This window comes from Amphibalanus amphitrite, unplaced genomic scaffold (assembly GCF_019059575.1).
Source record: "Amphibalanus amphitrite isolate SeventyFive unplaced genomic scaffold, NRLGWU_Aamphi_draft 000007F_arrow, whole genome shotgun sequence".
In the NCBI taxonomy this organism is placed as follows: Eukaryota; Metazoa; Arthropoda; class Thecostraca; order Balanomorpha; family Balanidae; genus Amphibalanus; species Amphibalanus amphitrite.
Window position 1 is genome coordinate 1,771,140 of NW_024881503.1, and position 22,427 is coordinate 1,793,566.

The window sequence follows — 22,427 nt, forward strand, 5'->3', positions numbered from 1 at the left end:
TTTTCTAAAATGCAATGATCCTTTTGTATCGTTTATTGATTAAGTGTTTGGAACACACACGATGCTAAATAAGACAAATCCAATTAATTTTATGGTCATTTACTGCCATCGCAACATACATTCATTACTATCATGTATTGAACTGTCGTCATAATGACGTCATTTTCACTTCGAAAAGAAGTCATTGCTACCAAATATATTTTCAATCACGATCCCCTAGCTCATTGCGCCAGGTAATGTGTAGTGCAAACAGGTATCAGTATTGAACTGGCTGGAAAAGGCCATTTCGCTATAGCTTCTCATAAATTAAGTGTTTTATCATAATATCAAACCGGACCAAAGACAACTCTTTCTGAAAAACTCCAAATTAATGACTAAGTGTTTGCTGTCTTAAAAACATCCTAAAAAATTAGTACCTTTTCTAGTAGCAAGTTAGTGGCTTCTAGTTGAAATCTGGAAGCAATCATTTCAGACATCGATTGCGCAGACGTTTCAAAATATTGTGCCTGTTCAGCGATGCTAGCGATGGCTGCTGACAGCCCTATACAATGCGATGATTGGGTAAGAGATGCATTTCATCGAGCTCCAAGTTTTTCTAAACACTGATCATATATGCACATTGCACATGTTGATGTGATGGATGCGGGTGCGATGGTTGAATTTTAAATTACTTTTATGCAATGGCAGGGTGAGTGGGTTTTCCCTTTTATCATTTTTCCAGAATCCCCAGTTGCAGTACCTTCATTGTAAGGTAGGTAGGTAGGTAGGTAAGGTAGGCATTGACAGGCCAAGATCAGTCCCACGCACAAGGGGGAAAAGCTCAAAAAATTGAGCGCTCAAAAAATTGAGGGGGCCCCATTATGAAGGAATAGGCGAAACGATGGTATTTTAAAATGCCTTTAGCGTCACACTACGGCAAATATCGTATCCAAATAAGGCATCAATGGCAAGAGAGAGCAACAAGGTTTCTTCTCGAACACTCGCCGTGATAATTTATATCGGTGTTTTTGGAAAGAAAATGCCCTAAAGACGCTCAACTTTTTGAGCGCCACTTGTCGTTCGGGACCGCGATACTCAATAAATTGAGCGCCACGACAGACGACAGTCAGCTGGCGCTCAAAAAATTGAGTGCCGGCCAGCATCTACACTCAATTTTTTGAGCGTTCTCCGTGACAGGTGAAGCCGGTACTGGCTGCCATTTTTGATGTTATGTTCGTTGAAATACGTTAAACTGAGTTGAAACAGAAATGCAGGAAGTTGAATGCTACGTGGTACCTAAACTTTTCACAAACCCATGGCATCATGTCACATTTTCCGCTAGTAGTTTTATCGGTCGCCTTTCGGATTCGGCACACCTCAAATAATTATACAGGGCTTGAATAATCCGTATGAATACTGTATTGATATTCTCTGACTGTACTGGGAGAAGGGAATACGTGAATACAGAAAGATATCCACTCACGCTTGAATATTGGAGAATTATAGCAGGAAAAACTGTATTGCCACGGTTACAACTTACAAGGCCATCGGCCGCAAACAAGCAAAAATACTATACAATGTGGGTTAGATTCACAAACATCATCAAGTGTGGAACACAGAGACGAGCAAAACAACATCACATTATCGCATGCCAGCCCGACCACATTGGAACCGGGTGACCTGCGACCGGAACCTGCGTCTTGCCAGCATACATCACAAAAGCAGGAGGCAGTGTCGTACTGCTTTGATCCAAAATATGCCATATAACAAATGATATAAACGACCTAAGCTCGGACTAAGCTTATCATTATCAAATCCTTAACATGTAAGGGACGAATGGAAACATCGAGTCTCAGACCAGCAGTAGCAACCATCATAGTAGCAACATCACAAAGAACACGCGGCATTATCAGACAGCCGTTTTGTTATTGGGCTACAGGCGGCGACGGCGTGGTTGCAGACCAGCTGCGAGGTAGCCGCGTGCGGGCAAAAGGCGCGGGCACACCTCCATGTGGCCGTACGGACAGTGCGCGGTCGGCGTCGCATAGTGGGCGGCATCGGGCTGTCCCGGGGCCGTCGAAGCCGCACAGGTTGTCGGCGCTTGTGGGCGCGCGCGGTCACCACGGCCAGCTGCTCACCGCCAGCACAGACTGCGCAGCGTCGCCGCTCCGCCGGCCAGAACACGCAGACAACCCTTCTTGCAGTCGCACAACACGTCGCCAAACTCATTCACCTGCTCCACCATGTTGTTGATGTCACCGAGTCGTTCAAGTTGTGGCTCGTGCCGTCGAGCATGACCTGCCCGATCGGACACGGGTCAGCGGCTTCTGCTCCAGCGAAGTCTTCATCTTGGTGACGTCTTGCTGATCTCCACAAAGGCTGAGCAGATAACCTTACCCACAGGGACGGCCGACGTCCTCGCCAGCGACCGCTTGGTTGTGCAGACCTGCCAGAAAAAGAAAAGCTGTTTGGTGATCTCAAACGATTTTTTCTTTATGCAGTGGAACAAAATGGAAAATATGTCATACAACAGGAACTAAAAAAAGATGCAGCCTACTGTTAACGCCAGACCCCTTGAGACCCTAATTTTTCGCGATTACTTTTAAATGCGTGAAGGAATTTCAACCAAGCTCAGGACATGGCCGTTTCAAGACAGGCCGAAACTTTTACAATTTAGATATTTTATCGCCATTTCAATATTTCAGGCACTTGTCATTGACTCGTAATGTTAAATTTCGAGCAAGATTTTCATCCGGTGTGTAGAGGCTATCACCAGTCAGTCTGTGATACGTTATGACGTCACAGCTAAGCCCCGCCTCTGTGGTCTTGGCCTGCGGCGGTTTCGGGCCGGCGCGCGGTCACTCTCGCTGTGGCGGGGAGCGGGGACGGGCGACGGTCGAGCGGTGCCGAAAGCCGGCGGAGTTGTGCGTAGCGTCTTGGCTGACAGTGCCCAGAGAGCGACATGATGACTAAGGAGTCATAAATGCTCAATGCGCATTGCTTCTACAATGCGGATATGTTCGCTGATATATTTTTTTTATAAGCTGCAAATGACGGGCAGATGGCATATAACTGACATAAGGTTAGGAAATATTCACCTGTATTTAAAGCCTATGGCGTTGCAGATAATGCGATAATGGGATGTCGGATGTCACCAAGTAGCTGCCGATTTGTACATCGCTATGCAACCATCGAACAACGCAATAATAAGTTAATTGCCTGAGCTTCACATCATACGGCTCGCTCGTATTTCAAACAGATACCCTACATCGAAAATCGTATTTGTTAGGAATCGTTAACGTTTGTTCGAAGCACGACTGAGTAGTAGGTTGAGGAGTGATGGTCCTCTTGGTCCTATATACAAGAGTCAACAAGAGCCTAACATTTACTTGACCGTCTGCTGCAATTGACTCATAGCACGTGAAGCGTCAGCGAAATTCATAGTCCTTCACAGATGGCAGGGGTGTCGTTTGTACAGAGGTCGCTGATGGGCACGGGTCGATGCCGCAGTCGTGGGCGGAGCCTAATGTCATATGACGTAGAAAGCCTCTATCCAGGATGGAAAAACAGTTAACATTACGAGTCAATGACAAGTGCCTGAAATATTGAAATGGCGATAAAATATCTAAATTGTAAAAGTTTCGGCCTGTCTTGAAACGGCCATGTCCTGAGCTTGGTTGAAATTCCTCCACGCATTTAAAAATAATCGCGAAAAATTAGGGTCTCAAGGGGTCTGGCGTTAACAGTAGGTCGTCTAAGAAATGGGTGCAACATTGATAAAATTCTTCATTGAATGAATTCTGCAAATGCTTTTGAGTTTTGATAAAATGTGTGGTGATTATAACTTATAAGGAGGCCACTTTACTATAAAATTGCTCAGGATTCCTTATCTGGACCTGTCAAAAAAATCCTGACTGCACACCAACAATGAGCATTAAATCCGAAACCTCTACCAGGTACCAAGGGATAATTAAATTCTGATTCAGGAAAATATTTCACATCATACAAATAAAAACCTTTACTATATTGAAACTGAAAATGTGATGCCGATCCAGTGACCTAAGGGTCTCAAAGTATAATAATGAATTAATCTATTATAAATTTGGTGGTGACTGTCGACTGGCGTCTGGCGGCCTAGACCTTGAGGCTTGAAAGTGGCCTTCCTTTTCCGTTGACTCTGATCCTCCAGATGGAAATGATATAAAGGATCATTTTTATCTTATTTCATATGAGCCAGTCAGCAAAGTGGCTATCCTGTTTCAGCATTCACACACACAATAGTCGACTGTCAGTCTCTCATGCTGTCAGTGTTGTGAAGTAACGAAGGAGTTGAGTTTTGTTGATTATAAATTGTGATGTTATGTAAAGGACTGGAAAATGAATGTGAAAACTATGGAAACATATTGGCAGAGTATTGTCACTTACTATCAGGACATATGGATAGAGAATACATTCAAATTAATAAGAAATGCCAAATATCAAGGTACTCAATCACTGATAGGAGTGGACTATCATATGTTTTAATGTCAATTATATGAAAGTTAAGACTGAAACTACCTTTTACCTCATCATACCTAATGAAAAATTGTGTGAAGAAAACATTCACAGCCTCTTTGAAGCACTTATACCACTAAAAAACAAAAATTTTCACGTAAATATGTTGTGTCTCCTTCCTTCAAAACATCATATCGGATGGCGCCACTTTCGTCGACAGTTACTTATCTGCACGCAAATCGAGGAAAACGTGAATTGATTGACGTTTACGTGTTTCCAAATTTAAAATCACAGCATATTCAAACTTTTCAGTGTACCATTTAACATCTAAATATAACTGAAACGATAAAAACTTACCTTCAACACGAGGACGACGACAACCACGCGACCGGAGACGTCGCGACGAAATAAACAAACGGCGCCGCCAAATGAAAAATATTCTCCGATATGAGTAATGTGAAATTGAGTCGCAATCATTTTGGGTAGTATGAAAAATGCTCTTTCCAACAGAACCCTAGTAAAAAACGTGAATGGGCAAAAAATAACTTTTATTTCGACATAAATATTGGCCTGTTTTTAAGTCATTCTGGTATGCCGTAAGATTTCGACCTATAAATTGGTGTTCCCCCAATCATTGAAGCTTGAGCAGTGAAAAATATGAAAGCCTAATCGGTTTTGCATCATTAGTGATTCTCCTAGGGTGTTGCCATTTCTCCCTAGGTGTTGCGAGTTGCTTTTGCAAAACGTGTTCCTGAAACGGCTCAATTTTTTGAGCCCTCAACATTACGCCTATGGGAGCCTCTGACGTCACACGCTCAATATTTTGAGCGCTCAATAAATTGAGCTTTTCCCCCTTATGCGTGGGACTGAGATGGAGCCTGTCGGGCCAGCAGCTCTCCACCCGCCAGCAGTCCGAGCACCTCGGTGTCGTACTGGATGGGAGTTTATCTGCGGCGCCACACGTCCAGCACCGCGCGTCTCGAGCTCGTGCCAGCCTGTACGGTCTCGCGCCTGCTGGTATGCTGACGTCCGGCCTCTGCCCAGCCGACAAGTGCTTCTTGTGGAAGACTATCATTCAACCGGCGCTCACATATGGCTGCGTGGCCGCCCCGCTCAATGCAAGGGACATGACGATCCTCTGTTCCGCTCAAGCGACTTCCATCAAGGTGGTTCTTGGCCTGCCTCGCTCCGCCCACCATTCGGCGCTTCTCGCTGCTGCCGACATCCAACCAGCACATGAACTGCTGCGGGCAGCGTGTTTCCGCGCTTTGAAAGATGCGATGCGCTCAGAGCACCGGCTGCAGCAGGCGCTGCTGTCAGGAATCACCAAGCTGGCTATGTGCCCGACTGAGCTAGTGGGCTCATTACTGATACAGCTTCATGAGATGTGTGACTGCAACCTTTCTGCACTCCTCGGGGTGGCAGCAGGGCGGCCGTGCAGCGACCGTATCTACCCCCAACGGGCTCCCGATGGCCTAGCTGACTCGCTTGCCTTCCTGATGAGTCGCCGGGACCAAGTATCTCGCCGCCTGCTCCGGCTATTGACATGCCCGGAGCGGGAGTGAGTGTCGCCTGCGACATCAATGTGTGGCCCCTGCTCACCCACTGTCATGCTTTGTGTGATGTTTTGTGTGTGCCTTTTTTTTCTTACTTTCTTGCCAACTTTGGTGCCTAATAAACTATGATGATGATGATGATGATTGTACGGTCGGACCCCACACACAGGGCCCGTGAACACTTAAACAGTCCTCCGGGCTCTCTGTGCAGCAGGTTCGCATTGGCGCACTAAGGCCCTAGTGACACTTAATTTCAAGTGTCCTTAGGCGATTTCGGTTCGCGTTGAGCCACTAGCCGATTCAGATTGGTTAAAATACAGCTTAGTGTCACTTGGCCGCCTAGTCTTGCTAGCTTCCCAGTGTCCCTCCGAGTGTCTGAATATTGATGTAGGTAGTAGGTACAAGATACGATGAATATTGTGGTGTCAGTGTCAAACTGTAAAGGTAGCAAAAGCCCAGTTGACCCCAAATCTGTCTCCAACTCCTGGCTCATCAGTTTGAGGAGGACAAGACAAGGAGGAGAGCAACTGTGACTAAGATTCTGGTTCTTACCCTGAAACACTGCTGTTAACATTATTTTACCTTTGATCAAATCTTTGTGGGCAAGGTGTAAGGAGTGATTTCAGTCTACTTGGTGATTAATAATGACTACCTAACTATTTATGTTATGCTTCTTTTCAGATACTCTTGTGTCTCATTTTGCAATCACAATATAATGTTTGTCTAGGGCAGTAATTTGTTATCATGGTAACAGCTTAAACCAGCCCTTGAATTTGTTTATCTATGATGAAACGTGCAATATTCAACGTCAGCTATAGGCAATTCACATTATCATGTTGTCGACTCAAGCAACTTCCCAAAAATCTGAAAGGAAAAGGGAAAAGTTCTCAAGAATGGCTAATAAGACAAATGAATGATCCATATGTAAAGAAAGCCAAGATTGAAAACTACAGGTATGTACATAATAGCCATTCTATTCTATATTTGATAGTTCACATGGGGTGTAATGTAAAGGCATTAAATGAAGCGTATCTGTTCTGTTGCATTTTTTTGTAAGGATCTCTGTTCCCCTTCTTTGTTAGGCTGTGTTTGTGCATCTTTCAACTCTTTGACAATTATGTCACCTTCCTGTGCATTAAGATGGTTCTATCTCATTGCAAGAAGCAGCATTGTCTACACTGCTCTGAACCAGATTCGTTGCAGGCTGTAGCACCTGTGACAGAAACGCTGTTGTCTCCCCTCTGCCCTGCGCCAGATCTCCCGCAGATGTCACTGTGACAGTGCCACAGTGACACTGTGAGCTCTGGCAGCTTCTGACGTCTCCCTGCTTTTCTGCCAGGGCGCGGTCGGCGTACAAGCTCCCGGAGCTGACCGAGCAGCTGTGACAGCTCTCCCCTCTGTATTCTCTCAGAGCTCGATCAGCGTACAAGCTGCTGGAGCTGGCCGAGCGGCTGCCGCGTCTGATGGAGCCCGGTGACGTGGTTCTGGAGTGCGGCGCCGCGCCCGGAGCCTGGTCACAGGTGGCGCTGCGAGCCGTCAACGGCGACGGACGCGGTCAGTGGCCAGACATGGACGATTGGGCTTACTCCCTTCGCTTCCTATCGCCTTTATCGTTAACCTCTATCGTTATTTCACCTTTTATCGTTGTCATTTTCGTTTTTTTTTTTTCGTTAATCGCTTGCTACATATCTGCATGGGTAAAGCAGGGGTGGCATAAGCTGAGCGACTACTTAAACGTGTCGTATAGTTTTAGGAAATTATTAGGGTATTTAATGGCCTACTTAGACAGAAGACAGGTTTGTCCTTACGAACCTGGTTATGTGTATTGCAACGAAAAGGAGCATAAAGAATCGACTGCTGTTGTACGACTGCTGTTGTAACAGCAGTCGATGTGAATTACCGCGATGGATCTACAAACTCGGCATAAGATGGTTCCGTTCCGACTTCCTCCGAGTCAGCATGGTCATGAACTAGCGTTTTCTACACGATAAACACCAGTCACGGGCCAGTTCTGCATAGGAATTACATTTTTCCCTTACACAACCCCAGCCTCCTCCACCTTCCCATTTGCGTCTCGATCACAAACACCACCATTGCCACACCGTACCCCGTCAGCAGCAGCAGAAACGGGCCCTCCATGTGCTTCAGACCGATCTGCCGGGCTCGGTTCTTGTCACGGCAGTTTTCCTGACTGACTTTGCACGCCTCGATGTTAGCCCGTATTGCCCGTAGGCGTATTCCGTGGAGGGCGTCCTCGAGCCACTTCTGGACGAGTCCGGCGGCCGAGAGTCGCAGGATGGCGTGGCTCAGGGCGTGTCGATAGGGCGCGTTCCGCTGCACCGGGATGGCCAGCGAGGTGGGCATGAAGACGTCCCGGCTCGGCACCAGGTCCTCCCTCCACAGAGAGCCGTTCGTGTTCAGCGCTATCCAGCTCAGAGCGTACTCGAAGTAGGCGTCCTCGATCACGTGTGCGCGATTGTAGGCGGTCAGAGAGCTTAGGGAATTCATGAACTGGGTCTCCATCACCACCTTTTCCCGAAGTCGGGAGAAGACGGCGCCCTGTCGCGTGTTCAGCCATTCGGTGAACAGGCCGTTGGTGTGGGACACCACGAGCTGGTAGTTGCTGTCGGCGAGCTGTTCCGTGGTCTCCACGGGCCTTCCGGGCGCGCCGTTCACCAGGAACGACGTCAGGCTGCTGGTGTAGCTGCAGCCGATGGTGAAGGCGGTCAACAACCACACTCCGATGAGGAGCATGACTGGAGAAGCCAAGAAGGTCCTTGGCAGACTCTGGGCTAGGAGGATCTTATACGTGTCACTCAGCGCGTGGTGAAAGCTGCATTTTCTCAGTACCATCAGCGCCAAACTGACTGCCAGTAACGTTCCGATCACGGTGGCCCAGAGGGAGGGCGTGAAGGGCGCCAGGACGGTCAGGTAGGCGGGCAGCGGCGGCGGCCGGCGAGACACGAACATGGAGCGCACGATGGTGAACTCCTGCAGGAAGTGGACCGCTTCGGCACGCTCGGCCGTCACTGATATACCTCCGAGGGCCAGGTCTGCCTCGGCGCGCACCACGCTCGCCAGGAGACCGTGCCACGTGCCGTTTTCGTCTAAACTGCCCCAGACGCGGCGCGAGTGGTGGCGCAGCTCCGTCGAGAAGTTTAGGTGTTTTCCCAAAGTGGATAGGATGTTAGTCTCTGGGCGAGATAGAGGCGTTGTGCAGGTGCCGTTGACCGTGAACTTCGAACAGTAAACAAATGGGTAGTAATTCAAAAATCGCACTTGAAAAGTGACGCCACTTAAGTTCTTAGTTTGAGTGAGTAGTGGGTTGATAACCGTGAAGTTTTCTGCCGAAAATTGCGCTACTTCCCTTATATCCACGCCTCGTTTGGTGAAAGTGACGCGACGCCAAACTTGCCAAACTTCGTTGTGGAGCTCCACGCACAAAGGAAACGGGGTCTTGGTGAAAAGAGACATCGCTAGCGCTTCACTGCAGGCCATCCCGTCCGGTGGAAGGAGGAGCACTGCTGCGCTGGCCCAGTGCCGAGGAACGCTCTCCTCGGGCGGCTGCAGACAGTCTGCGGAGCCGGCCCAGAGCAGCACGGTGCCGCCGGACGGCCGGTACAGACCGGCGCCCAGCTGCTGGTGGCACGGCCGGCACAGCTCGGCCACGGTGCAGCCGCGCGAACACGGCAGCCGGCGCAGCAGGCCCGTCAGCGCCCGCTCCGAGACGGCGCCGCAGGGCAGCACGTGCAGCGTAGCGGCCGGCAGCTCCCCGGCGGCGGTCAGGTGGGAGGTGAGCTCGGAGAGGCTGCTGGTCCACGCCAGATCAGCGGCTGATGGTTGAGCGACGGCTACTCCCCTACAACACATCACAACCAATAGGCTGCGGGTGATCCTGGCGCAATATGTCCAACACTGTCGATCTTGAACTGCAACTCTTCTCTTCATATTCATTCTGATTTATGGATTATTATTACTGTCTGGAATATACCTTACATGCTCAATTATTCGCGACCTCTTCATTAACGCATATCAGCTACCATTACAAATTGCAGCGATGTTGGAGATTTTTATGGGCAACCCAGTAAAAAATACCATTAGAAATTACCAAATGGTTCCAAATGGGAAAAACCATTTGACTTATTGAACACTTTTCCAAATGGTTCCAAAGAGGTTCCATTTGAAATGTGTCCAATTGGCCACCAATTGGTACCAATTGGCACCATTTCATGACCATTTGAAATGTATCCAATTGGTCACCAATTGGTACCAATCGGACCAATTGGTACCAATCGGACACATTTCAAATGGTCATGAAATGGTTCGAATTGGTACCAATTGGTGGCCAATTGGACACATTTCAAATGGAACCTCTTTGGAACCATTTGGAAAAGTGTTCAATAAGTCAAATGGTTTTTCCCATTTGGAACCATTTGGTAATTTCTAATGGTATTTTTTACTGGGCAGCTGGATTACCATTTGAAGATCCTTTTGAAGTCCATGCATTTCATCCACAAAATAACAAACTGAACCGTGAATTATTTTTATTGTTTTACTCTGCAAGCATATACATTTTCATCAGTACGTATCTACCAACATTAGACATTAACTACACATGGACATTGTTGTTTGGTCAACACCACATCGATGAGGCGATTGCTATCAGAATCAAGAACAGAATTACAATGTAGTTATACACTGGGCCATACGTACGCTATTCCACATAGGCACAATGAACGACGTGATACAATATCATTCCGATCGGTGATACTGTCTGTTGTTCTGACAGATAGATTTCTTAATCTTCCGTGGCGATCAGAATTTTCAGAAGTCAGAACGTAGCTATAATGCGGGCACGCAGCCCATCTGGACCCGTGTAGAGCCGGTAGACGGCATCTGTCCGGTGCAAGTTCGTGCCTGCAACAGTACAAGACAGCACGGGTTAATTGGGCGATGGGATCAAATTAATTACCCAGTAAACATGCCGACGTCGGCCCAACGTCGGTTCAACCTCGGCCCGACATCGGCTGGACGTCGGATATGCCCGCATGTTCCGACGTCCAGCCGAAGTCCAGCCGACGTCGAGCCGACGTCGGGCCGAGGTCGTTTGCCGAGGTTGACGAGATCGTTTGTCGTTGGACCGACGGGGCCGACGTCGGCATGTTTATTGGGACAACGCGCCAAAAATGTCAACCGGCGGCGGGATTCGAGCCCCCCAGTCGCCGACGTCGGCATGTTTACTGGGACAACACGCCAAAAACATCATCCGGCGATGGGATTCGAACCCCGTGTCATTTGAACGCGAGGTTAGTGCGCTAACCACTACACCACGCAGCCAGATAGCGAATATAGTTTGTTTTGTTGGGTTATGCCCTTTTGGTCTGACAAGACCATTTCAGAGCCGGAAGAATGATAGGATGGTGACATTGGTCTTCTTGGCGAGCACCCTGGGTCCAGTTCATATAGTCCCTGGTCCCATTGCTGTTACGTGACACTTAAAGGAAAGGGCGACCCCACAATGGATTCATATAGCCACTCTTACACACCTGCACCAACGTTTCCCAAAGTGTCCCTTTGATAAGTGGCACTTTGGCAAAGTGACACTTGCCGACTGGCCTTTCTATATGAACTGGGCCCGGCCCTGGTGAGTTGCCGGGGCTGAGCCTGACCAAAGGATAGGCCGAGCACTGAGCAGCCCCCAAACACTCACCGCACCCGGCTACGGGCGAGCTCGGCTTGCGGGCAATCCCAAATGGGATAAAATTTCCCGTCCAGTCCGGATCAGGGGGTTGCGGCGTGGAGGAAGATTTGAGCTTCCTGAGGATATTTTGAATACAGAAGCTCTTTATGAAACATGAAGCATGTATTTTATATTATTTTAACGGTCAAAACAGCGGCCGATGTCGGTCCGACGTCGCCCCGACGTCGGCTGGACCTCAGCAATTGATCTCGGTCCGACGTCAGTGGCGGCGGAAGCAGGGGGGCAAGGGGGGCAGCTGCACCCTAAAGCTATGGAAAGGGGCGCCTCGAAAATCTGTAGAGGAGGCAGGAAGTTAAGAGGTGCGGCAGCCATAAAGCTGAGCAGTGCGACACCGCAACTGATAAAGGAACTTGTGACACGAAGAGGGTGGCAATGACGTGGGAAAAGTATCTTTTGATATGCTGAAGAGTGGAGGGCATCCTTATCTGAAACAAAGGCAGATGCTGCCGAGTGCCGACCCTGTCGAATATAATCTTGCCAGGCGATAAAGGCTAGGAGGGCGCAGCCACTCGAGAAGCGCGCCATGCGGAAGAGGGGCGCCTGTGTGTGGGACGAAAAAGAAACATTTATGGAGACGTCTTTGAAGGCGATAGCCTCCGAACGCCAACACGAACATATGAGGGCTTATAGCGTTGCAGGCTCCATGCGACAAAAAGGGGCGCCTGATGGCCGATATGCGAGAGGAAATTAGTTTGTGTAACATTTATCGGGGGCGGTTTGCCGTTTACAAATTACAACATATGAATGTTAAGGGAGGTCCGAGATTGGGGCCTGTAAAATTGCACTGTCCGTATGGGCGTTTACACCCCCAGTGCTAGGGCGTATTTTGCGTTTTTTTTTTTTTACTGGGGAGATGATTATGACCAGGAATAGCACTCTGCAAACTTCTATGGGCGCCTGTATAGGGGCGAAACTGATTTTCCAGTGCAGGGACGGCCATCGGCATTGTGGGGCGGCATTCATTCCACTGGGGCGTCTGCCAGTGTTGAAGGGCGGTATTCATTTCAATGGGGCGCCCGTTGGTGTTGATGGGCGACATGTATCACCTGGGGCGCCTATCGGAGATTGGGGCGGCATTAATTTCACTGAGGCGCCTATCGGCGTTGACGGGTGGTATTTATTCATCCGGGGCGCTTATCGGTGGTATAGGCCGGCATTCGCTTCACTGAGGTGCCTATCGGTGTTTTAAAGGAAGGGTGCCACCTTCCGAAATTTTTGTTCTATGAATCTATTTTACTTATTTGAATTTTTAGACGTGGTTAGCGCGTCCACAATATACAAAATACCGAAACATTGCATTTAATACATTGGCCAAAAAAAAAGATCGTTGTTTATATCACCACTACAACTCAAGGTCGTTTGATGTGGCAGCTAGGACGGCTGGCATATCCTGTTGTCATGGCAACATATCATTCTGCCATTTGCATTGATGGCGCAACTGAGACAAAAAGATGAACAAATAAAAAGGAAGAAGATAACATGATTTGAACTAAGTTGTAGGTAACCAAGTAGGTAACTGTTGGCCATATTTGCCACCTAATTGGTTATTCAAAAGAACATCAAATAAGTCGAGTAAAGGTTTTTCCTTTACAATGCTTAAGAGATCTATGGAACCCTTCACCCTTCATGCAACTTACTAGAAAAACTTCCCAATTAAAATTTTAAAACTTAAGTGTATACCATAAAGAAAAAATATACCCTTTCAAAATGATAAAACATGCTTCAAAAGTATAACTTTTATACATACCTTTGCTGATTTCATGTTTTATAAAATACCCTTAACACGACGAGGAAATAGTGCTGAAGATTTTTGCCTGCCCGAATGCTGGCAGCAAAACTCGCAAATGATAACTTCACGTGCGGATTCAATGCTGACCGTCTCGAGCATAGGTAAGTGAAGCCGGTTTTTAGGTTCATGTGAGGCTAATCTTGTAAAAACTGCGTTGTGTCCAAAAGGTGGCACCCTTCCTTTAAGGCGGCAGTAAATCCACTGGTGTCTGGGGCGCCTACCGGCGTCGAAAGGCGACATTCATAATTCATTTCACTGGGAGGCATATTGGTGTTGAAGTATAACATTCATTCTCCTGGGGCGCCCGGCAATGAGGGGGCGGCATTTATTCCGTTCCCCTGGGATGGGCCCCTATCAGTGTGGAGGCGTCGCCGTCGTATGTTTGAAATGGGGGCACCTCTGGGTGGTAATAGATGCATTCATTTCGCTGGGACACCTACCAGCGTTGATTGCCTGTATTCATTCATTTCGGGCTCCTATCGGTGTTGAAAGGCGGCATTTATTTCACTGGGGCGTCACAAACCTGCTACTCCCACCATAAACCTCAGCCTATTCACTTCACGTTAGCAGTAACTAGAAGTCTCTTAGGCGGCGTTCGATGTCTCCCGGACGGCAAAGATTCTTTGCCGTCCGGCCAATAACGTCCAAGGTCAGCGGGGGCTCGGCTGCGGTATGAAACGTGATTGGCCGGACGGCGTAGAATCTTCGCCGTCCGAGACATCGAACGCGGGGTTAGTCTCGGCATAGAGTCTCGGGTATCATTGCGTCGCGTCGGAGCGATTAGAAACCGGGTTCTAACGATCGAAATTTCGCAGCTCAACCAACTTGCCGGGAGGACGGATGCAACTTAAACGCAATTTAAATGAGTGTTTTTTTTTTTAGCGCCGAATGATGTTTCATTAAGAAATAGTCTCTTCACTGTTTGTGTTACTACAACCGTGTATATGGTAAGGGGCGCCCAGCGGGAAGGGGCGCTTCAATATCGTTTGCACCCCTATCCTAGAATACCTTCCGCCGCCACTGTCCGACGTCGTCCCGACGTCGGCTGGACCTCGGCTGGACGTCGGAACATGCGGGCATATCCGACATCCAGCCGACGTCGTGCCGAGGTTGGACCGACGTCGGGCCGACGTCGGCATGCCGATGCCGAGTTGCCGACGTCACCCCGACGTCGGCCGACGTCGGGCCGACGTCGGCATGTTTACTGGGTACCACACAGGGTCATTTGTCAAATATCACAATATAATAACTTTAAGCTCATGCAACTTGCATTGTCATTTAGGCAGCCTGACCAAAACAAATATGGCACTGACAATTTTCTGCTGGCAAAATAAATTGTGATCACAAATTTTAAGCCTCTTTCTCACCTCTGTTAAACTCAGTACTTACAAAGATGCCAAATGCAACCAAATTTATTCAAATAACTATTTTCAGTATTTGCAGTCGTAAAACGAATATCGCATACAGAGGCACAAGAAAAGTCACTCACCAGCCGCGTGATTCTGCTCAGCTTCCTCTTTTACAGCAGGACTGGGTCCCGGTCGACCGCGGGCGCCGGGCAGTCCCAGGCCCAGCGAACGCGAAACACGGTGGCGCGCCGGCCGGCCGGCCGACGTCGACGCCCGATTTGAACACAGGCATATTTACGTCTGGACAACGAGTTGCGGGGAAAAGTGCTGATTGTGTTGCAGTTTTAGGAGCCGGTAATTAGGCTGGATTTTTGGGTTACTTTTTCGTACCGATTCATGTATTTCATAGTGTTTGGCTTTTGAATATTTTAGTTCTTTCAGATAAATATTACTTGCCTTACAACTTTTGTAAAAACGTTTCATTTTTTTATAAGCCGACGTTCAGAGTCCTAAAAATACATCAGCACTACAATCATTGTAAACAAACAAATGGAGCACCACTTGGCTCTGTTCCAAGGCCATTTTTTAGTTTATCTGGTGGTTTTCTTGCCAGAAAACCACCAGATAAAATCTGGTGGTTTCTTGTCGTTTTGTTGGATGTTTTGAATCCCTTAAGATTGACTTATATCATATTTAAGAAGCATGTTGACTGAAAACAATCTGAAGTATCCAGGAGGCTGACAGAGAGAGGTCCTGACTACTGAGCAATATAAATATCAAGTTGAACAAGTTATGAAATTTTGGTTGATAAACGCAAGTTGATCGGGCTCATATATCACTCAGCAAGAAAAGGTAAAATTAAAAGAGCTTATTGTCCAAAAACAAGCTATAATATTGCAGACCTTGGAGCAATACTGAAGAGCACGCTGAGCAGGATCATGCCAGAAATGTTGACTGATGAGCGCATATTGATGTATTGGTATGAATATTGAATAATAACTTACAACAGCAAGATAAATTAGTGCTAACTATCAAGTTAAAATCTAGAATGAATGGACTTGGGCAGTTTTACTATGCTTAGATGCTATGCAGATTGTAATGTGCATCAGGTACTCAGTGTCTGGCAAATCAGTAGGCGGAACTATGGTCAAGCGTACCCATTTTCGGGAACGCATTTTCGTTCCCATATTTGGGAACGATAAACCCAAATATGGGAACGCCATGTAGGCATTATTTAAAACAAGAAAAAGAACCGTTAAATGACGTCCAAAAAATATAAAACGATCGTGAACCGCCTGATCGTTGTCTCAATATTGTTGGGAAAGAGTTTGATATTGTAAGGCCCATCGTAGTTTCAAATCGTTCCCCTATTTCTAAAGCAGTCCATCACCCGGGCCGCGAGCCCAAATTTGGGAACGCTCTCGTACACTGGCGCTGCAAGCGTTCCTTATTATGGGAACGGCGTACCCAAAATTGGGAACGATTTCACCGACGCCTTTCAGGAGCTCTTTTCATTAACAAGCATCACTTCCAACGCCGCAAATTATTCTTAACGCAACAATCATCAGATGACCTTTCCGGCAAGACCGTTGCATGTTTCGCCCGGTCTTCTGCGCTTTTATTCCCGTCGATCTCGCAGCGGGCACGCCCCCCTCTGCAGGATTACGTAATCCACAACGCTCAGCGATGTTCAACAAGGTCTTCCATACCTATATCCACCGTCCGCGCCGAGGGTGGAGACATGTCAAGCACCTGTCTGCTAATCACCGAGAGTTGACGAGCACAAGAAGTATCCAAAAATGGGAACGCTGAATATGTTACACCCTCAAAACACCTAGTCCCAATGAAAATCTAGTTTTTTCCTTTCTTAATGAGTGTAAGTGGCAAAAGGCCTGGTAGGATGGGCACGAGGAATGATCGAAATCAGCATAAAAATTATAAATAAGCCACACAGAGCGACCTATATCAGAGAAATTCCCCCCAAACGATCATGCTTAGAAACGCCGAAGACAAAAACCACGCTCATGACGCTGCTTATAAAACAACGCTAAACAGCTAGCATCCAAATAAAATATGTCTTTCAGGGCTGATAAAATACAGCTGAATGATTTTAAACCACTGAAACTGAGTTTACAACAGTAGTTCGGTAAAATCACTGACGTTCCACGCGGTCGATCGCCCCGACACCAAAAGTCAACAACATTACCTCGGGACTGTCCGCGTGTTCGCTTGCATATGTCAGCATCTGGTGTCGCTAGAATGAAACTTCATAACCAGGCGAAAATTATTATACTTGACCTCAAAATGTAAAAAATGCTTCATTTTCCTTAAAATTGCATGTTAAATGTCGTATAACCCATATTTCCACCATTCTGTCATTTTTAAAAATCATTAAAAATATCATTCCACGGTCAATTTCCTTGTTCCACGGTCAGATTAAAGATAACTTTATGGAGATTTAGTAGATGCTTAAATCAGCGTGCACTTTTTTGAGACGTGATGCACTTTTGAGTTTTAGTGGGCGAACGGCCGAAAAATTGCCTTCCGTTCTCATAAATGGGAACGCCCGTTCCCATATTTGGGAACTCCGTTCCCAAAAATGGGAACGTTCCTATATTTGGGTACTCATGACCATAGTTCCGCCTACTGAAATGAAACATGTGATCATTCCATTGCTACTGGAGGAGAAAGCTTGGATCACTAAATCCACTTTATGTTGATTTTGATGTTAATCATCATCACTGTATTTCTTGAAAAAGGATTGTCGTAAAATTGTCAATGTGACAATCCATGCAGCGATGTGATCATATTATGTGTTCATAGTCATTCGTGATAGTCATTATTGGTCCAATATACAATGGCAAAGCTCTCAGTTTCAGCATTTCTTCCTGTGGATGGCCAGCAGTGACTCCGAGCTTAGAAGCATTAGTTTTCTTCACAGGGCTGGGATAAAAAGTACTGAGGGTAATCTTCCACCAAGGAACTCTACTTTGACATGGTATGAGATGTAGGCACAATTAGGTAGGTGCTCAGTTCCTATAGTCAGTAGTTGTGTATGTTTAGTCGGGTTAGCTTAGATCAGATTGTTAGTTTTTTAATTTGCCAAATGTCCATAAAAATGTGACCTGAGCAATGAGCATACCTGAACCTGACTAACCTGACAGCTGACCTAACCTCAATCATCACACATATTTGCAGCCTACCCAAGACCTGCATGGCAGTAGCACCCAGTTATAGGTAGGTACTCACCCTAACTCAATCTTACCTGCTAACCTTCACCTTGCCAAAAGTTAGCTCAAATTGCCAAGCTGTGTCCAGGGAAACAGTCAACTGAGGAACTGGCTCATTGGGTGGCTGGTGTGAGTCTGTGCATTTTAAGTGTTTCTTCTCTGAAGCTGCTCTGCACTGCTGTATGTCATGTTAGATGCTCAGAAAATGTGGGAAATGATTACTAAGCTACTTTAGTGCTTTATTAATGCTCGAGACATGAACAAGTACAGATCCTGCAGGGTACAGCTATGAGTTAGGTGCTAGGTGAGTATGTTATGTGAATGTGCTGTTCCCTGTTTGACCGTAAGTATACAAACAAGCACAGGGTCATAGTTATATTCAATCTCCACATAAACATACAACAAAAACGGCCATATAGCCTAACTCCGATCACACCACAGATAACTTAAGCCTTTGAAGGCACAAAATGTTTTGATTGACAGGACAGGTTTACAATATATCCTCTGTCCTTGGGGGATCTTGCTGCCAAGTTGAGGTATGATGACTGAACTTCAGGATTGATCAACCTTTTCTTAGCCACTGCTTATACATATACGAGAAAGACCAAATGCTTGTTTGTTTTGATTTACAGGACATGTATACAATATATCCTCTGTCCTTGGGGGATCTTGCTGCCAAGTTGAGGTACGATGACTGAACTTCAGGATTGATCAACCTTTTCTTAGCCACTGCTTATAAACGAGAAAGACCAAATGCTTGTTTGTAAACTGCGTTGAAAATTTAATGATCCACCTTCAATTCTGACATGAAGGCACAAATGAAATAGTTCCCTCTCCTTTTGGAATACACAAAGCAAAATATTTAATAAATTTTAGTGGATGGACAAGAGCAATTAGCACAGCTTTCCCTCAAGTTAACTTCTGGCACTGTTGTACATACACTGACGCTTATTCGCTTCATATTTTGTAACAAACGCGCTAAAACTGCAATATAACAGCACTATATGCTTCTTGACAAAATGCAAAAGTATTAAAGATTTAGCCCTGATGGCATTCATTCTTGGTGGAAACGTAATTAAAAAATATTTTGTAGTAACTATTAAATTCCGGCCGAAAACAGTGCACGGTTTAAAAAAGAATCATTCCAATGACGGTCCATTCTTGCGGTCCTGAAATCGCCACTATTTCCGGCCTCTCCAACGCAACTCGTTGTCCAGACGTAAATATGCTGAACACAGGGGGGTGTCGTGCTTGTGTTACTCCATAGGCAAAAATGTGACTAATGACGTCACAATATCGACAGCTTCTGCGCAATTGTTACGTTTAGTGGCGCGTTCCGCCGCCATTTTTAAAATTGTTTACTTTGCGCGTGCTCTCTCTTGTTGCAGCCGTTCTTCTTCTCTGGATTTTGATCGGTGTCGGCTCAACAGTTGTGAAATACCTATATTTGTTAGATCGTTATTACTTTGCTTGGTTTAAGCGAGTGTTTTAAGTGTTTGTGAGTCAGCATGCCACACTGCGCCGTTTCAAAGTGTTTCAACAACTCTAGGAATAGGACTCACATTATTTTCATTCCCCAAAATCAGTAGGTAACTTGAAATAAGAATGGATGCATCAGCATAGGTGCGCCAGAAAGGACAAAATCAATGTCAAGACTGCCCGAGTGTGTGGGAAACATTTTTTGGATGATGACCTGGATGATTCCTTCAAAGTTCAGCGATCTATCATGCCATCAAATGTGAAGTTGAAGCCCAAGCTGAAGCCTGGAGCAGTACCTACCGTCCATCAAATTGCCGTCATCAACCTTCAGGCAAGCTGCATGGAATATCATTTAATTTACAGTTTTGCATAGGTATATTTCAATGATTTCATTATTTTTGTCAGTCATCTTGTCTCAGATGCTCTGCCCATGCGTGTTTCATTTGTCCAACAAAGGACAGGCGCTATCTTATAATCTTACCTAACATAACCCAACATAACCTACAAACCAACAAAAATACAACAGCTCCTTCCTTGTGGGTTCCCTCCCTCACGCTCATTCCATCCTGAACTCTCCCATATGGCTGCGCTCGGCAAGTAGTAGGGAACCCCAACAGGTGAGTTGAACAGTTACACAATCTGCAAACCAAAAACATACAATAGGTCAAAAATATGGGTAATCATGGATATGATCATTTGCTGGATATGTTTGTTTGGATGTTTTCTTCTCTATATTCCACTCAAAATTTCCCATTTTTATTATCATTTACATTGGTATACAATCCTCCTTAGTTACCAGAGACTGTACGAACGTGTAGGTCACTTTTTAGAATAAACTTAGTCACTTTTTCTGAGGAGTTTGCCAGAAAGTTGCTAGCGTCGACAGATCTCGCATCTCATGAGATGCCTCAAAAAAGCTATAATACCAAAACATGTGTGTATGGCCGGCTATGAAACCTTGAACCTATGATTATCAACTCAAGGCGGGTATAGCTGATAACTGATAGCTGATAGTTGATAGCTGAGCCAGCTTATAAGAAGGCTGTGTAAGCGATGCACCAATGACGCAATAAGGTATTCTCCAGAGTCCAGGTGGTACTTATCCTTTGTTGGAAAACAAAATAGGCGAGTCTAACAACTTTTCACAAATAACTGGCAGTAGGTACCTGAAATGTCCGCTATGCGATTAGGATATTTCACGTTTTATTATTGTTCATAGTTCACAAATTTGGCACTTAATTGTTTATAGCAGGTACTGAGTAGGTAATTAGTATTATCTTTGACTTTTTAATGCAAATTTTCAGGCTGCATCAGCATCATTACGCTTTGCACTGATATTTTTATGTATGAATTGATAAGTACTTTTTTAAATGTTATGCTTTTGAAATGACCTCACAAGAACATTTGTTGCCCAATTTTCCTTATGAATTCAGTTTTTGCTCAGATCTGTCTTATGACACTTATGACCTAAATGTAACTTAAGATATCTTGCGATCATACAGAACTCAGTTAACATATCTATTTCTCTGCTAGATCTGCTGACAGAATGAAGTGTTCTTTACATTTTTATTTGTTTTGCTTCATTAAATCATTATTTCCTTGCAGGAGACAAGAGGTGACATATGCACAGCGAGATGGGCGTTTGCAGCAGCGGTCCCTCAAGAAGCTGAGTGACGAGCTGACCACTGCAGGGTCTGGTCAAGAGCTGTCGAGGTATGCTATTTGTTTTGACATGATGTGAGATTGGGTTGTAGCACAAACTTGTCAGCTTGACTAAACTGACAATACAGTTTTATGATTTTCACAGTCAAGCTTTAGGCAATGTTTTGTAAATTCCTATGGTGCTCAAGGAATTCAAAAATTACCTACCTAGAGCCTGTCATTGGAAACATATCTGGCAGAGGTAAATCTTGTGAAGTGCTTTTAAAAGTAAGTTTTCAAAAATAGGGGTTGTTTTCTTTTCCTGGAATAAACATAAGTGCGCCTATTTGTTGTATCATTGGTGTATCATTTTGCTGTAAGTATCATTGTTGTATCATATAGCTTTTTACCACTATATTCCCTCAAGATATGCCTGTTTGACCTTTTGAACATTGAATAGGTATCGATGATAGGTAGCTATGCGTTCAGTGTCCAATTCTCGGGTGTCCAGCCAGTGGTAGGTACACTCGGGGGCAGATTGATGTTCCGCCACTCCCTACCCATCGGGCTCCCATGGCTCCCGCGCTGGCTGCTGTCAGTGGCAGGACTGGCAGCACTGGCATTGGCAGGCAGTGCTGAGCAGTGCTGAGGGCAGGCAACATTGGCAGCAGCCACTACTGATCCATGGGAGCCCGATGGGTAGGGAGTGGTGGAACATCAATCTGCCCCCGAGTGTACCTCTCAAATATTTTGGGTGTCCAATTCTAGTATATTGAGCTGGTGCTAATGCTAGGCAGAGCTTGTTGCGTACACCCCGACCCCTACCATCCAATCGCGCAATGCCGGGTAACGGGAGAATTTATAAATTTAAATATTACATAGCAGTTTTGACATTCACTGTTTTCTGTCGCCTCCAGGGACAGCGACGGCGGCAGTCCGACCGGCGATCCTGGACCTGCTCCGGAACGGCCTGGATCAGATCCTGGACCTGATTGTCCACTGATCGTCTTCGAGGAAACCACTCCTCTTGAGCAAGTAGTGCGCCTGGAAGGGGAGGTGAATGACATGCAACAGCGCCTATGGAAGCTCAGCAGGAAGTGTCGGAACGAGAAGAGGTCGCGCCTTCAGCGCCGCCTGCGTATCGCCACC

General features: G+C 46.2%; 1 protein-coding gene and 1 long non-coding RNA gene across 2 annotated transcripts; both read right to left on the bottom strand.

Moving 5' to 3' along the window:
* Nucleotides 1–7,447: 7,447 nt before the first annotated feature.
* Nucleotides 7,448–9,899, bottom strand: LOC122378533 (glutamate receptor ionotropic, kainate 5-like). Its single transcript, XM_043359695.1, has 3 exons — nucleotides 9,518–9,899; nucleotides 8,069–9,223; nucleotides 7,448–7,539 (listed from the first exon to the last, which is right to left on the bottom strand). Exons 1-3 carry the CDS (start codon nucleotides 9,897–9,899, stop codon nucleotides 7,448–7,450), a joined length of 1,629 nt encoding a protein of 542 aa, XP_043215630.1.
* Nucleotides 9,900–10,558: 659 nt separating this feature from the next.
* Nucleotides 10,559–15,198, bottom strand: LOC122379000. Its single transcript, XR_006256114.1, has 2 exons — nucleotides 15,069–15,198; nucleotides 10,559–10,946 (listed from the first exon to the last, which is right to left on the bottom strand). It is a non-coding gene; the product is annotated as an uncharacterized LOC122379000 (long non-coding RNA).
* Between the last annotated feature and the right edge of the window lie 7,229 nt (nucleotides 15,199–22,427).

Bases quoted from the DNA above. Each gene is read 5' to 3' on its own strand.
- LOC122378533 (XM_043359695.1), bottom strand. From the start codon at position 9,899: ATGTGTTGTAGGGGAGTAGCCGTCGCTCAACCATCAGCCGCTGATCTG. The intron at 9,224-9,517 runs GTGAAGCGCTAG...TATCTCGCCCAG, and splicing joins ACCGGACGGGATGGCCTGCA to AGACTAACATCCTATCCACT. The intron at 7,540-8,068 runs GTAAGGGAAAAA...ACCTGTGACCAG, and splicing joins GTGGAGGAGGCTGGGGTTGT to GCTCCGGGCGCGGCGCCGCA.